Source organism: Artibeus jamaicensis, unplaced genomic scaffold (assembly GCF_021234435.1).
Source record: "Artibeus jamaicensis isolate MK-2021 breed Jamaican fruit bat unplaced genomic scaffold, CSHL_Jam_final contig_1016, whole genome shotgun sequence".
NCBI lineage: Eukaryota > Metazoa > Chordata > Mammalia > Chiroptera > Phyllostomidae > Artibeus > Artibeus jamaicensis.
In genome coordinates, this window is record NW_026521195.1 from 3,323,892 (window position 1) to 3,341,440 (window position 17,549).

General features: G+C 47.5%; 1 protein-coding gene across 5 annotated transcripts in view; it reads left to right on the top strand.

Annotated features, from left to right (window-relative positions):
* Positions 1-17,549, top strand: part of DOCK4 (dedicator of cytokinesis 4) — a 313,731-nt gene that overhangs the window by 187,361 nt on the left and 108,821 nt on the right. For all 5 annotated transcript variants that reach the window (XM_037155987.2, XM_037155989.2, XM_037155988.2 and 2 more), the window contains 2 exons: positions 1,487-1,575; positions 11,005-11,130. In XM_037155987.2, the coding sequence (XP_037011882.2) occupies positions 1,487-1,575; positions 11,005-11,130 (215 nt within the window). The remainder of the gene's footprint in view (positions 1-1,486; positions 1,576-11,004; positions 11,131-17,549) is intronic.

The following is a 17,549-nucleotide window of genomic DNA, read 5'->3' on the forward strand; positions in this document are numbered from 1 at the left end:
TGTGAATGCATCACCCACTCGCTGCCATCACCTCCATGAGACACTTCTCCTCCCTCTGTATATATCTGTCTTTGGGCCCAAATGTCCCCTTTTCATAAAGACAAAGGACATGGTTATGTTGGGTTAGGCCCCCCCACCCAATGACCTCACTGTAACTTGATTACTTGTGTAACGACCCTATTTCCAAATCAGGTCACATTCTGAGGTGCGGGGGGCTAGGACTTAAACATTATCTTTTTTGGGGGGTGTGGGGAACACAGTTCATGTTCAACACATAAATTGCACTAAGAAATCACTGGCTTTCTTCCAAATCCTAAATTAAGTGATTTTTTAAAATGCCCATGATTTGGGGCCCCCCCACTTTCAGCACCTCTCTGTGGGCTTGGATGTTGCAGACTGCAGCGCACTCAGAGCAGACCCGTGGGGTGGGGGCCATCCGAGTTCTGGGTGTGGAGACTTCCCACCGACCACCTCCAGGAGCGAGCTTGCTTTAGTTTTCCGTTCTGGCTGTTGAGTTAATACATCCACCCCAGGCTCATAGTTTTCTTGTATGTGGAGGTGACGTGAGTGACCCACTGCCTGTGGGACACGAACTTCCAACTGCTTTCTGGTCGCTGCTGCAGGGCTGCATGGATTTATTTGTGCCCCCAAAGCTGTGCCACACATTTTTAATTAGTGGGCAGAGATTTGTCTAGAGCCTGCGGTGTAGGGTGGGAAATGCTCTTGGTCTCTTTCAAGAGGGGTCACATCTGTGGCCTGGATTTGGAACTTGAGAATGTCTGGTAGTGGGTGGTAAAACCTCCTTTTTTTTTTTTTTTTTTTTTTTTTTTTAATCAAACACAGGCCTCAGTGTCAGGGGTGGCTGTGAATCCATGGCAACCTGATTTCCAAACTCTATTGGTGGTCATTAGGCATCATTTATTGGGAACAATGCTGATAATAATGGCCAGCATTTCCTGGCGCTTACTGTGCAGAGAACTGGGTTAAGCACTTTGTGTGTGTCCTGTGACTTTATCTTCACACACACACACGTGTGCATGAAGCAGATGCTGCTGGCTCAGATTTACCCAAAAGGGCCAGGGAGCCCAAACAACTTGCCTGGAGACACCCAGCTGGTAAGGAGGAGAACCAGACTGAAGTCAGCACTGCCTGACTCCTATACCCGAGCTCTCCGGTGATCAGGCTGAACACATCCAGGTGTGCTTTCGCACCATTAGCAATGTGATCATGATAATCTGTGAGTCGTTCTTCCCAGGTTCTTCTGGCATGGAGCTGGGGGGGGTCAAGCACCACCAGGTGGCCGCTCCTGCTCACCTAGGGGCGACCCTGCTGACTGGCAGTCACGTGCTATAGGTTGTTGGGATCTCGAAGGAGGTTTAAGGAAGTGCTTTGTAGTGGTTCTGCCACAAAGAGCAGGCGCACCGTGAAGGTCATTGCTTGATCTCATGCACCATCCACACCTAACAGAGTGTTAATGTTCTCACAGGTGTAACACAGAGAGTGAGTGGTACCAAATACATGAGAACATCATCAAAAAGCTGAACGCGCGTTATAATCTGACCGGCTCCAACGCAGGTGAGTGTGGGGGGTGGGGGGCTCCTCTCCTCTGTTTGTCTGCACAGAAAGGAAATGGCCTGCCCTTCCTTGTTCTCTGTGTGCACCCCCTCACTAAAAATTGTGCCATCGACACCCTCATCCACCCATCTTCCTGCGCGGTGGCAGGTGGGCTTGTGCTGCAGCTCTCTCTGAACAGTGTGTCTGTTCTGCTTTGGAACAAGGCAGAGAGGTGAATTTGTTCAACAGTGCCAGGTCTCCAGACCTCTGAACTCTTACCGAGTCCTCAGAGCCAAATGACAAGGACACGGGGGGTGGGGGTCATGACTGTGTGGAAGAGGTGTGGTGACTGAAACCCGGCTGGAAGGTCCAGGGCCAACACGCCTGGCTGTCTGTGGCTGGAAGCCATGTCATCGTCCCAAGAACAGGCACGCAGGCCCCACGTGGAAACTGGCTCGGGACAGGGACGTTGGCTGCAGTGTCGCTCGGATGGAGTGTGTGCACGCTGGTTCGGAGGGAACTGAAACCGGGCGCAGCATCGTGGGCTACAGATCCTGCACGGTCTCACGCTAGTCACGCACTGTGGGGTGGATCCCATTATGTAGCGTATCTAGATGATGCAGCACATGCAGTGATGCCTTTAAGTTTGGTCAGCAGATGAAAACTTGGTGAATATTGTTTGTTTTCTATCCCCCTTTCACCCCCCCCTGCCCCCTGGAAAAAACCATGCAGTCATGTGCTTCCTTTAATGTGAGCAGACTCCAAATTAAGCAAGCTTTTACTTGAACTGAATGTGTAGTATTTAAGACTGATTTCTAAAGCACCTTACATATAGTAGGTCTGTCCAGAAAGTGTCCAGCCGTGTACAGTGAAAAATAGAGGCATTTATTAAAGAATATGCAGGAGACATTGTACATAGGACAATGACATTTCAGTCCCCTTCAAAGCAGGGACCTTGAGACCTCACACAATGCTCCCATACGCCATCAGCTGCCTCGTCGTATTTTCCTGAATCTCATTGGTGGTCTGAAATCTCTTCCCTTTCAGAGGTGATTTTAGTTTGGAAAAAGCCAGGAGTCACAGGGCACCAAATCTGAGCTGTAGGGGATTGAGTCACTTGCGTGATTTGCTGTTTTGCCAAAAAACTGTGCATGAGACATGATGAATGAGTGGGTGTGTTGTCCTAATGAAGCTGCCCATCACCAGCTGCCATAGCTGCAGCCTTCTGAGTCATCACAATAGCTTTCCCTGGAGGAATGTTCAAACTTAACACAAAATCTGATGCAAATTTGTTGCTCTGCTCACTCAGTCATTTTGAATGTGACAGCCACACAGCACACATGCTCACTCGGTGGCATCCTATCACCCCCACTAACTAGTATAGTGAAGTCGTCGCTGTTCACACATGTGCACTCCAGTCTACTCTCCTCGGCTGCCAGGTGACATTGATGTTGCGCAAACCATTCTTGTTACATTAACAATGGTTGGATTATTTCTGGACAGACCTTGTAGGAATTTGTGGTGTAGTCCAACATGCCAGGCAGTGAGAAGAACCAGAATTCAGATTCAGAGCACTGTTCCTCCAGAGAAGCAGGGGCTGCAGACAGACGTGGTGGGCAGGTAGGGCAGAGCCGAAAGCACTCACCACTCACACGTGGGGCAGTGCCGGGCTGTGTGAGGGGTGAGGTCAGCTTTCCCTGCCCTCTCCCTGGAGGCGGGAGGGAACAAGGGTGTTATCTGGCTCTCGCAAAGCTCGACATTCCCACTGAATGAGCAAGAGGCGTGCACTCGCCGTTGTGGGCAGGGTCGCTGGAGGAGCAGCAGGGGATGGCGGCAGTGGAACGCAGTGTGAAGTCATACATGCACTTGAGAAACTTCCCATACTCTCGTCTTCTTCTCTGTGAAAGGATGATGAAGGCACTGCACTCCAGGAAGGAAGGGCAGCATCTTCTGTTTGCTTGGGAGGTTCCCCAGGTGCTTGGACGTGTTCCATGTGCTTAGTCAATTTTACTGACCGCCTTCCCGTGTATTCTTTCTGAAGTTCTGGGGGAGACTACTGGAAAGTGAGCTTCAAACCAGTTTATAACCTGAGTGGTACCGTTTCTGTTGACAGCCACTGTAGGGAAATGGAAAGGTGACAATTGTGTCTTTGGGAAGAGGGAAAGAAACCCCTGGACTGTGGAGCGCTCCCTCCCATGGCAGAATCCAGCCTCCATCCATTGTGCTGCCTGCACGGTGCTTAGATTCCTAGGCAGCCAAAGGTGTGCTGTCTGCACTTGGCTTCTGAGACAGAGCCCCCTCTGTTCTGCTGTCCTTCTGGCCCCACCCCTCTCCTTCCCTGTCCTCTCAAGCCTGAGTCCCAGCCAGCGTCTGCCTGCCCCCTGCCCCTCCAGCTGCCATCTGACCCCTTCTAGCTTTTCTGAAGCCAAGGCAAGTCCAACTCTAGGCCTCCTCTCTCCAAAGTACGGCTCCAGAGACGGCGCTGAAGGAGAAGCTTTAAAAAACAAACAATGGCCCCTTCCTCCTACCCTGAAGTCTTGGAAGGTCCCTGTCCTGGGAGCTCTGGATCTGCCCCTCCCGGAGGAAGGGCAGGGACAAGAGCCTCTGGTGGGGAGCTGTTCAAGAGCTTTTGCGCTTTGTCGTTGTGGGAAGGGGGGCTTTCTAATGACTTAAAAATAATGGAAGAAGCAGGGTCCACGGAATTGAGGTGGGAAATTGGGGTGCCTAATGTCCCACCCACTCCAGTGGTGAGGCGTGTTGGCTTCCGCTGTTTTCTCCTTGGACCATGGAACTGTTGATTAAAAAGAAGTGAACCAGTCAACTGATTTCAAGAGAATGGACTTCCCTCAGCAAAGTATTGTTTTTCACTGCTTTTCCCTGCTGTTCTTTGCTCATTGGTACTACAAAAAAAGAAGAAAAAAGGATAACTTGAAATTAGGTTTGGAAGAAAATTCTTGATCTCCAGACCCTTATGATCACTTGATGCCTCCATCTCTTGGAGTTGCAGGCTTGTCTGCTTGATCCATGAAGAGAGTCATCTAGTTAACTGTTTTTTTCCTCTAATGCAGACTTAAGTTGCAAAGGGACATTAACCACTGCTTTCATTGAGTTTAGAAACTGGGAGAAAATTGCAAGTGATGCACTTAAGTTTTAAAGACAAAACAGAAACATCAGATTAACATATCTCTATGGTTAGAGTTAGTTACGTGGAATAACTCCAAATCTCCAAAGCTCTGTTCTGTGTGAATTTATCCAAAAGTTATATTTTTAAGAATGTCAAACTCTAATAATATTTATTAAAATGGTCCTGGTTAGGTTTCTTGAGCAAATGGTTATTGTAAATATCACCTCTGATAGACATTAGCAGGGAATTCTAGGAATGCGAAGTAAGACAAAGCCTGTATGATTTACTGAGGCAGATTCTGTTCTGGGGCTTGAAATAAATTCTGTGAAAATTGTTGGCTCTGGTTCATTGTGTCCTAAGAGAAACTTCAAATTTTTTTCATATGATTTTGTGTAAATGAAATCCTATTTCCTGTAGTTGACACGTGTAACTTACAACTAGAAGAAGTCGTATCTGCTAAGTAGGTCCATTTCGACAGTGGTCTTCTGCGCTAGCGAGCTGAGTGTACGTGGCCCCAGTCCTGCCACCCTCTGTGGGAACGGCAGGACTAGTTCCCAGCCCACAGTCCACCTCTGAGCAGGAAGTAGGTAGTGTTTTTTATTTGGCTGAGGTGAAAGGAGGCTTTTGAGAGACTTAGAGCACCTATCCTCACGTACCAATGTAGTCCTTTAATTCATTGTTACTGAATTGGTATGATTCTTATGGGTTTGTACCCAATGCTTGAGGCTGGAACGTTGCCTTTTAGAAAGTTTACTTCTAACCTTGTTGAAAGTGGGACTTCTTGGCGCCACCTGTTGGCTAGAAATATAGTATTTGATTTTTTTTTACCCACCTTTGGAATTTTCTGATTATTAAACCATGCTTTTTAAAAGTTTTTTTATTTTCAATTAATTTTACTCGCAGAAATGTTATGAGAGTAGTACAAAGGATTTCTGACTTTTCAACGGTGAACATTTTACTATATTTGTTTTATCCTTTTTCTGTCTGTGTGTACATACATACACATATATACACACTTTTCATGTATACACATAGGGTTTAAAATAGTTCGTGTGTGTATGTATGTGTATTCACATTTAACATTACTGATTTGGTATAACCCCTAAGCATTACATATACACATCCATGTACCCCCTCCCACCAGCTGTTCGCCTGGATTCCTCTGCCCTCTGCCTGCTCCACCGTGTAGCTAACACCCGATTCAGTAGGCCTGGAGGGCAGGCTCATGTCTCTACTCAGGTCTCTCCTGATGCTTCTGGCCTTCGCTGCATAGACTCGCTCCCCACAGTGTTGCCTCACTCAGCGCCCCTCCTTGGAGACACTTGGCCTCCTCCCTCGTCCGCTCCGCAGACCCTGTCTTCGCAGACCCTGTGTCTGACCTCCCTGAGGAACTGCCTGGCCTGACCCCACAGGCTCGACCGCTCCGTGCAGCCAGGCGTAGCCCTGCCGGTTCTGGCTTTGCATTGGACCCAAATCACATGTGCGCTCTGGCGCGGTCATTTTACAAGTCAGCGATCTCGTCCTGTAGATGCTGCGTACAACATTCATAAAACAAAACACTACCTGAAGCCAGACTCCGGTGCGAGAGTTTGTAATCAAGCACAGAGGAGGGAGTAGAACAAAAATTGTTTGCTCTGATAACGATGAGGTCCTAAATACTTCAGAAATGAACAGATGTTACTGAAGATAATTTTTTAAAGAATAGCGCCATTGTTAGGAAGTTTTGCTGACGTGTTATGATGTTTATAATATTGCTGTTCAAGTTCAAAATTCCCCACGATGGTGTTTTTGCCCATAATGCCCACCTCCCCAAAGTAGACATGGCATGCAAGCACCATCAGGAAATGACGCTTTCAGAGTTTCACTGTGGGGTGGCGGCCTGAGCCGCTGGCTGCAGGGACCCGCTCCAAATGGGAACACGCAGAACTGGCGAGGGTCATGTTTTAGAAGAGCCCTGAAGTCTGAGGGGACAGAGGCCATCATCCTTCAGAAGAAGAAAACTCAGACGCTCTCCTGAAAGGAACTCACCTTACTTGAAACAGAGTAGGTGGAAATGTAAGCCTATAGAAACTCTTGAAAACAATGGAGATTTGGGGGACGATAGGGGATTTGTTTTTGGAAAAAAAGTAAAGAAGAATGAACAGACTTGGAGAATGGGAGCATCTCTCAGGAAAATGGGAGATACTATCCAATGTACCAGCATAGACAACACAGGAGTACCGGATGAGAGGACAGAGGGGGAAGGGCGGGAAATACAGATGAAACGTTAACAGAAAAACTTATGGAGTCTGGTGACAGACGTCCGTCTACATATCCAAGAAGCTCAATGACAAACAAAAAGAGACCCGTGCATGTGGGAGCCCCAGTGAGAGTATCGTCTGATTTCTCGTAAAATGCCGTGGTGGTCAGAGAACCGGGTGCTCGAGCTCGTCTCTCCCATCTCTGTCTTAAAAAGACGCTGTGATGCGGGCTTCTCCTGTTAGACATGAAAATTCCAGTTTTTGCCACTAGTCTGAATTTATACTGACTCAGTAGTTGGGGAAAACTACTAGTTATAAAAATTCAAAGTAAAAAAAAAATGGTCCGGATGGAGTAGCCTGAAACAGTGTTCATGTGTAGTCACTGGGTGTTGCCACTTCCCTGCCCATGGCGCATGGGACAGAAGGATGTCCACTGGAGGTGGGTCACAGTACAAGGCTGCAGCAATCAATGGTGAAACAACCCACCATGAGGCCGAGGGAGCAGGTGCAACCGAAGGAGTGATGACCTCCCAGAATTGTAGGTGATAAACTTCCACAAAATGACTAAACAAGAGGTAGTGAAACAGACTCATGATGAAAAAGAAAACATCCCGAAAAGGCAAAGGAGCGGAGTTTTCAGATTCATGCATCAAAAGAATTAATTGAGCATCTCCGGATCTGGCATTGCTCAGGGCACTGGGAATACAGCGCTTGAACAAGCCAATGGAAATCCTTATCCTCTGCGGTGCTTAGATTCTAATGGTGAGGAAGAACGAAATAAAGTGTCAGAAATTCTTTTAAGGGAGTCATTGAACAAAAGGATTAATGGAGTGCTTAAATACCACACAAGTACAGTTGAAAAGAGAATCAATAAACTACAATCATAGCTGGACATATTAGAAAGCAACCCAAGTGAAAGTACAATGGAAAAATCTGAATAAACATGTAAAGGAGAAAGGATTGAATGAAAAAGATCAGCGGGCATCTTGTAGGATTTCCAGGTCCCTGTGGAAATGGCAGCATTTGAATAGAGGCGTTTGAGAACCTGCAGAGCTTGGCAGAGGCTGGCAGTCCTCGGATGAAAGAGGCAAATGTCGCGAGCGGGATGCATAAAGTCAGAGCTGCCTACAGAAATTGTGGGAAACTCTAGGACACCTGAGACAAAAGTAGGAACCAGACAGAGGAAACTGATCACCCAAAACGACACCCTAGTCTCAGCAGCAGTGACAGAGGTCGGAGTGTTGAGGGGCAATATCGTAAAACTGCTGGGGTAATGGTTTGAGCTTCGTATTTCCCCAACAGTTATTTAAAAATGACATTGAAGTAAAGAAATTTTCAGATAAAAGTGGAGTGAATGTCACACTCACATTCACTGAAAGAACTAGTTAAATATAAATAAACAGACATAGAATATATAAACTCCAGACAGGTAGAGAGAAAGAGGGGAGCTAAAGAAAACACTTTATGTAGAGCATAGCAATGAAGAAGGAAAAAAAAAACCAAATAAAGGAAATTTATTACAGTCGACAAACACAGGTTCCCCTTCATCAAATTCCATCCACTCTTCTCCCAACGGTGTATCAGAAGCTTCCACTCGTTCACAGTTCTGGCTTAAGGCTCTCTGGGCACAAAACCAGCATCCCTGCCTGCATCCCTGGAATTCCATCATCTCCCCGAATCTGCCCGTGCACCTACTTGTATTTATCAGTTACATCTCTGGCAAATCTCCTGGATTAGAGTGCTGTTCTCGAGAGACAGACTTGCCCTCAGAACCTCCATGGAACGTCATCATTCCAGTACCCAGGAGACTGGCAGTAGCTGGCTTTATTGTGCGGCTACCAAGCCTATGAAAAGGAGTATTGCCTTTGTGAATGGCGCTTAGGGAGCATTGCATGCTTTTGGATGGAAGCTAATTCGTTGGTATATGTGGCAGGGAGACGCAGAACAATGGTGAGACCTTGCGAGAGAAGAGGCAGTGTAGTTGTAGCAGCAGCTAACGTTCCGCGCACCTGCCAGGTGTCGCCCATGGTGCTGTGTGGAGTTGGTACGAGGTGTATCTTCCCTTCACAGATGTGGAAGCTGCGGTCACATGGAAGCAGGGCCATGCAGCTGTTTAAAAGAGCTTTTCAAACTGCACGCCTCATCGTCACACGGACTCGATTTATCACTGTTTTCCACTTTTGCCTTTCTGTAGCTATTCCCAGCTGTGTGTGATTTGTTCATTGGTGGCAAAACGGCTGATCTAGTCTGAAATTAGTTTTGCCAGCTACTTATAAATCATGCTGTGCTTGCCATTTTTTATGTAAAAGAGCAGAATTTCCTGAATTTCAAAGGATGCCTCTTCTAGAGTGAGATTGCTTCAATTCTTAGGCAATTAGAGCTACCAAATAATAGGTCCCCTTCTCCGTAACACATACAAAGACCTTTTCCCATCCTGCCTCCGTAGCTGAGCTGAGTCATGGAACACACGTTGTTTATGACAAACTGTAGATCAGTCAGTGACTGCTGCTTTATTTAAAATTAGCCGTCAGGTCATTCCAGTTGGGTGTTAAACATCTAGGGTGTTAAAAAAAAATTCAGTTGAATGATTGTTTCTTTTGATAAAGGGGAATATTCCTCCCATACCTATTTTCTTTTGGGTACTTATATTAAGGGCCAGAAGAAAAGGTAATTATGCGACATAATGGTTCTATTTTGTGAAATTTAAAAATTCAGCTTCTTTGTTGTTGGATATCCCTGTTAAAAGAAACATATCTTCCCTGAACTTCCAAATTCCCTTAATCAATACTACTTTCTCCTTTTTTAAATATCCCTATTGTACACTGACTGACCCATTCTGCTTGATAGTCTATGTATATATGTATCATCTTCCTTGTTTTTTTCCCATTTTTATTGGATTTGTGGGGTGACATTGGTTAGTAAAAAAGGGAGGTTCAGGCAGACACGTCTATAACACATCGCCCGCGTGCTGCATCGTGTGTTCTTGGACGATGCACCGTGTCTGGCACACATAGTACCGGCTCCTGATGATGCTGGGGACGATGTGGCAGTGTGGGTGGGTATTTTGAAGGCCACAGGACAGAGTGGGAGGAGAATAGAGATACCAGTGATGGAGGGAAGGAAGTTGGGGGGCATGAGTCAGGGAGAGACTGTGTTCTGGGACTGAGAGATTGTAACGCGCATTAGTGAGTCTCCCCTCTCCCATCCCCAGGTTTTAACAGGAGCCAAAGTACTGCACACAAGGACCCCAAAGCTGTCACCACTGGATCATCTGGGCCCCTTTTTGTCCCCTAGTTTAGTCCGTGTGGCTCTCAGAGGACAGATGTGTGTCCGGTCTGTTGCTGTCACTCTCTCCACTCAGATGGGGAAGGTAGAGGGTAGCTGGGTATAAATGGGCAGCGGATTCCATGGAAGTTCCCGAGTCCCCGTGAAGCTTCCCTGCATTCTCATAGCACCTGGACACCAGCACCGAGGAGCAGGAGGACACGACAATGCAGTCCCGTCCTGTCCTCCTTTAGGTCAGGTCCGCCTTCTCCTGCATCTAGTGCTTTCTTTAAAACAAGTTTTCTTGATGTTTCAATGACTCTATTGAAAAGCATGCAAACACACCCAGAAACCCCGCTTTTGTGGTTATTCATTTATATATACGGTCCAAGGAGAGCGAGAGGAAGAGCCTCGTCTACACATACGTACGTGCATTGGCTCCTCTTTCTTGTTCCTGCCTGATTGCACCATTCTTGCCCTCTGTGTTTGCCAGCAGCGTGGTGGGACTGTGAGTGGTGAACGGGGAGGGCAGGGTTTCATCGGGTGCTGGAGAAGAGACCGTTGGGGCTAGAAGCCAGCCTTCCTCTTCTTAGAGTCCTGCCGTGGGGCGTTCCGGTTGGCGTGAACCTCCTGAGAAATGGGAAAGCTCATGAAGTCTGGAACAGTCTGACCTAGATAATCCTACAGACTCTGTTGGTTTTGTCTAAATAGGACCCCTTAGTTTAAAATAACGGAGCCATCGACGGGGCTTGGGGAAGCCGCTCCATTTTCCCCCTGCTGACTCCAGCCTCTGCTTCCCACTGCGCCCTCTCTCTGTTGCAGGCCTGGCGGTGTCCCTCCAGCTGCTGCACGGGGACATTGAGCAGATCCGGCGTGAGTGCTCCTCCGTGTTCTCGCATGGGGTGTCTGTAACGAGGAAGCTGGGCTTTTCCAACATCATCATGCCTGGTAAGTGGCTTGTGACAGACCACAGGATGAAATACAGGTATTTTGTGTCCTGTGGACATTGAGGCATTTTTTGAATTTTGAAGAGTTCCAAAGTGCCCTGCTGAGGAATGAAACGGACTACAGTAAGTCCTCACTCTGCGTCCGTCGTCTTTCGGTTCTGTGACTTGAAGTGACATGATGTGTAATGAAACCAGTTTTGCCACAGGCTAATGGGTGCAAAAAGGAGAGTTCAGCTTCTATGGCATCTTGTCAGTGTTACAATGAAACGACATGACTCAAGGACCTTCTCTCATAGGACCTTCTGATCATAAGCAACAGTTTGTTAAAAGCACCTTTCCGGTTTGGTTATATGAGGACAGGGAACTTGGGGTGGACATGGCTGCCTGTCATTGTGGCCAGGGTGAGAAAGAACACTAAGGTAGTGTCCAGAAAAAAGGTTACCCTTGGGTGGAAAATGGCAGTCACTTGCGTAGACGAAATCCATATCGTGTTGACAAGAAGTTATGGAGCGATAGTTAGCCCTTCGGGGAGGGGATTGTCACCAGGTTGTGTGTGTGTGTGTGTCCGAGCGGAGAAGGTAGGGGTTCAGGAGATTCCCACTCTTGTCCTGTGACGAGGTTGTTCGAATGTCCAATTACTCCCTCGGGCCCCAGAACCAGTACAACCAATATAATATCATGTACCAACCACACTTCAGTTCTTTTAAGGAGCGAGGTGGGGAGGAGATTCACGCTCTGAAGGCAAACGTCAGGTTGCAGTATTTTCTCAGGGCTCTGTGTTCCCACGTGCCCCCAGAGAAGAGAGCAGGAAGTCCAGATGAAGACGTCTGCCGCTGCTGTCGGTGTTCATGGGGAGCGGATCCTCTCAGTCACCGTTTCAGCCCCTCGTGTAAAAGCTGGTGGGGGGTTGCCTGTACGGGGCCCAGCCCAGCTCAGAGTCACCGGGAGGAAAGACCTCACCCCGTGCAGACGAGCCCGGCATGGGCCGCTGCAGCCTTCTGATAGCATGTGGCCTCCTGATGGAGTTTGTTCTTGCCCGGGGACTAGAGTAGCCTGGGGAGGTTCTGGATCTGAGCCAGCTGAGGGACCATGCCATGCACTATTGTCCAAAACCATTGTTTGCCAAGCTGTGAACTTGGTCACATGTTATTCCACCCCTCTTCCCTTCAGGTGCTATAAATAACTGGTATTTCCTCTTTAAGGAAAAAGAAAAAACAATGTCATCCTGCTGGGAAGCAAATTGATGGGCAAATTGAATATAAAAAACATATTTTAGCACAGAATGCAGCCAGCTGCTGGAAGAATTCCTCAGCTCGGTCTTGGGCAGTGCCATTGAGCAATGGAAAAGCATGAAGCCACGTGACACTCCACCGGCTGAGTAATCGTCTGGGACGGGCTTGCTCGGGCAGCTTCGGTCTGGCTTTAATGGTGGAAATGAGCTTGCCATGGAATTAGGCTGCACCGTGTTCTAATGGCGAGGTCTCCAATGTCCAGGGGGTCTGTCCTCCAGATGCAAGTCTGCAGGGCTGTTAAATGCAAGGGATTTTTTTTTAAGCAATACATTCTTTTTCTTCTTAATTTTCCAAATTAGATGGAGAAGGGAGAGATATATGCATTTCCTTAAACAGCTGAAAATAACTTTAAAAGTGAATGAAATTTTTTCTGCTGGTAAACACGTGGCCGTTGCTAGGTTTTCCTGTGTTGTTGTCAGAACTTGGTTGCGTCAGTTCATTGCAACTGGCAGCTCTAAGGAAAACGAGCTGAACTGTTCTGTGAGGGAATCGTGTCAGCAGCATCTCTGATCCCCGTGTCAAACTGACTGTCAGATAACTCGGTGCTTTCATTCTTTTCATTTGCTGGACTTGACCTTCAGGGTTCGTTTGTGCTCCTTTAGGAGTTAGGCCAGGGGAGGCAGGAGCTTGTACCAGCTGGATGGAGGGCGTCAGCAGTTGCTGCCTCTCTGCAGAGGGGAATATCGGTGGCCCCAACACTGAGGGGAAGGTACACAAAACTCTTCTTGAGGATCACAGAATGGGACAAACAGGGAAACGAATCAGCACCTCGGTCTCTCCTGGTACAGGAGGAGACCTGCCCATCGGGTTCCCTCCTGCCGTGAAGCCCTTCCAACTCTTCCTGTGGCTAAGGGTCGGCCATCTTAGGGTGTTCAGTTTCCAAAGAAGAAAAGCCACTCTCTGTGACACCTCCCATGAACCAAGTAAGTGCAGAAAATTCCATGGCCTGGCGCCGGGGCTTGTGAGAGAGGGCGCAGCAAACACCGCCAACGGTGCTCTCCAGCAGGCAGGCGATGCCCGCCACATTTAAAAGAGTAAGGAGAAGGAGGTGAAGATAACAACAATTTATTGTATTTGATTCAACACTCCAAAATATCATTTCAGCAGGTAATTCATGTGAAAGGGTCTTAATGAGCCATTTTATACTCTCTGTTTCAACCTAAGTCTCCGAAGGCTGCTTGTGTTGTAGAGTCACGGCCCCTCTGCTCAGACCAGCCCTCTGTCGGGGGCTCAGCGGCCACCCACAGCAGCGGAGGCCGAGCTGGATGGCCAGGTCTGAACGCCTCAGCAGGAGCCGTGCAAAGCAGCGCCTGGGCTGGCACCGAGTGTCGGGAAGGACGGCGTTTCTGGCCTGCAGACATTTGGAGTGAGGCTGACTGATGTGTCAGGAATGTCCTGGGAGGTCAGGCTGTGCCCTCCCCCACCCGGGGGTCTGTTCTGACTCGGAGCTGATGATTCTTTCTAGGCATGTTCTCACTTCTTCATCTCTCCCTACGTCATCTTCCAGCCTGTACACTGTCCCCCTGGACACTTGCTCTCGCCTGTCAGCTGGTTAAATGTCCTCTTCAAAATTAGGTGAACTCTTGTCTCACCTTATCCCTCCTCTCAGGGGCCCTGAGTCTGTTCCCCCGATTTACGGTCTGGGTGATATCATTCCTACCCATCTCTGTCCCGGAAAGACGGCCCTTCCAGGGCTTCGGGGCCGGTCCGGCCAGTGCAGAGCAGAGGGGGTCCGACGCGTTTCTTGCCCAGGCACGCGGCTTCTGGTGACAAACGCTGTGTTGCACTAGCTTCCCGTTCCTGAGAACGGGTCATTCTCGTCCCGTTGAATTACCTTTTTGTGGGTAGAGTGAGGATAATGATAATGTATTCAACGCATTTCCTAGTCACGACACTTTCGTTTCCTCATCTGTGAAATGAAAATAATAAGGCCTTCTTACACAGTTGCTGTGAGGGTGTAAGGAGATGTTCTGGTTATAGCACTTGGCCAAGGACCTAGCTCCTGTCCAACCACTGCTATCTGCCACCGCCATCATCATCTGACAAAACACACAAAACAAAACAAACGAACTTAGTCTTTTACACGTTATTTTCTTAACTTTTATTCATTGATTTTTAAAGAGAAAGAAGAGGAGAGAGAAAGGGAGGGAGAGAGAAATATCGATTTGGTGTTCCACTTACTGATACATTCATTGGTTGATTCTTACCTGTGTCCTGATTGGGAATTGCACCTGCGACCTTGGCGCATCAGAATAATGCTCTAACCTACTGAGCTACCCGACCAGGGCACAAATTATTTTGTTTATAATGGGAGGACAAGAACTTTTCTTTTCCAGCCCCATAGATATCCACAAGTATGCAGCAAAGCCAAGGCCTTGGGCCAGCCTCTGGGGCTGGGCACTGTGGACTCCTTCATGCAGTGACCACGTGCCCTGTGCCTGACTCTAGGACACTTGTGGGACAGAGCCGAGGATTAGGGGGCCACCAAACAGAGGAAAGTGCGGTGCGGGTCAGATTCACAGGGTAACAAATTTGAGGCAAACATTGCTGGGAAAAGCGCTTTTTGCACAGGTGCTGTGCATTCATTTCATGCTCTGTGTTTCCCCCCTTCGTTACCCAAGATGCTTTCTTAGTGCTATTGGGCTTATAAGTCTTCTCCACAGCCAACAGCAAGCATATCAATGTTCATTAGCACTTGTTTCAAACTTGCCTTTCAGCATATCTTGCCAAAACTCGGCACCCTGCTCTGTCGGGGCAGGGCAAGCTGCAGCACTCCTGGGAGACGCAGCGAGGAGGTCTTCCAGGGCCCACTTCTTCCTGCCCTGGGTTCTCCTTTTAAAGAAACCTTACTTTGGCCTAAAAGGCTTGCAGAAGATAAAGGGGTTACAGGCTTAGTGGCAACCAAGGGACAGAAAAGTAAAGCATACGTGTAAGGAGTTCTCACTTAAAATTGTGTTCCGTCCCAGCAGTCCTTTTGTAAGGCATACAAACGGCACAACGGAAGGGTAGCCTTGCCCCGCCCTCCCTCTCTCACAGCCCTGCCTCTGCCTGTCCCCTCCCCTCCCCCATCTTGAGGACATAAAAACTTGGGGTCCAGAGCTTTATATTCCCCTGTCTAGACTAATGTCCCACAGAGTAGATGACGGCAGAGAGAGCCTCCAATCCAAATGTCCTTATTCTTTTGACCCTATATCCATTGGGCTTCTTTGAACTTAGAATGTCTTCTGAATTCAGAAGAAATAGAAGAATCCAGCTAAGTTACAAGCTAAACAGGCTGTGGGGGCTGCTTTGGGAAGCTAATGCCATCTTTAATTTGCTCCTTTTCCAAAAAACACACTGCAGCTGACTCAGATCTCTCATCTTCTTGGAGAGGTTTTTCTCTCTCGGTTATACCTGCAGCCCCTTGGACCACAGGCCCCTCCTTCTCTGCCCCGCCTGTATCCACGGGGTGTATCATCATTCAGCAGGCCATGTGCTTTCCTTCTTTGTCCAAGACCTCCCCTGCTAGAATCGGCTTGGAGGGAAGGGACTTGTAACACAGTAGATGTTCAAGATGTACTTGCTGAATTGATTACATGAGAAAGAGTTCAGTGCCGCTGGCCGTGCATGGCTCTCCCTGACCACCATCCTTCCTTAGGGCCCAGCCCACAGACCACCCTCCTGTCTCTGCTCCACTCGGAGTCACCCTTTCCTTACGACAGATGTACATGGAAGTCCCCTCCCAAGGAACACTCTTCTTCTGTGGGTGGTTAATACCTCTGTGGTGTGGATGAGCTTGTTACTCACAAAGAGACATTCCTCAGGTTCAGTTCCCGGTGGCCCCTCCCCATTCCTCCACATGGCTCACGGTCTGTGCTTGGCATGTTCTGTCAGGTGCGGAGGGGTGTTGCTGTTGTTGGCTGACATCTTTTGCTCTAAGGTGCCTTGATTTGAGTGTTCGTTTACCTGCCAGATCTATTAGCAGGAAAACCGTTGTCAAAAATTTCCTCTCAGACATGTTGTTGGAATGGCACATGTGCAGACCTTTATTGTACTGACCCCATTTGGGGTTGAAATTGGTGGATTCAGAGGACAAAGTGTGTGAGTTTGCTCTTCATCTTATAGCGAAGATGTTAAAATAAATAGCACTAAAAATGTGTGTGTAGTGATAACTGTATATAGTAATAAAATAAACAGGGCTGTAAAAATCTTGCAAAGTTGTAAAATTCACAAAACTTGTAAAAAATGGAATGGGTAAAAACAAAAACCTTTCAAGGCATTCAAACATAATCTTAAGTGCATTGAAACATGTTGCTTTTCTTCTGCAATTCCAAGTTCATTGCCTTCCCAAGTTGGTTTGCATGAGCTGTATGAGTACCAGACATTCGTAAATCAGAGATCACTGTGTCCACAAATGTACTCTTTTAAATACTCCTTGGAAAGGGTAGTTGAGATTTATTTCATTCTTTTGAGGAAATACTGCCATTTGCAACAATAGGGATAGATCTTAAGAGTATTATACTAAGTAAAATAAGTCAGATGGGAAAGGACAAGAACCATATGATTTCACTTATATACAAGATATGAAACAAAAAGCAGTAGACAAACACACAGACAACAAAGAGCTTGGCGATGACCAGGGAGGAAGCAGGTGGGGAGGTGGCAGAGGGTGGAGGGGGCATAAATGGTGATGGGAGGAGACTGGACTTGAGGTGGTGAGCACAGTACAGTATACAGATGCCATAGTATAAAGTTCTACACCTGAAACTTATATAATGTTATTAACTACTATTAACCTAATAAATGTATTGGAAAGTAATAAAATTTTCATCTTGTTGAGGGCTCCATTCCTCTTTTATGTGTTTCCCAGCCAGCCCAGGGCATTCGTGAAGGATGACATTATAAAAAGCTGGTCCCTGTGGGGAAGGTGACTGGGCGCACTGCAATTCCCCTACGGAACGGATTAGAAACTCGAGTGTTTTTTCTTGTGCGCACTTCAGTCAGGGAGTTCTATAAATCTCCCAATTGCATGCATATTTGTGTGCTTGTTGCTGCTTCTGGTAATGCGCTTTCTTAACAGGAAAAAAAGATACTTGCCTTTGAAAGCCACGTTAAGTAAAAGTAAATTTAGCCTGGCCAATCTCACCAG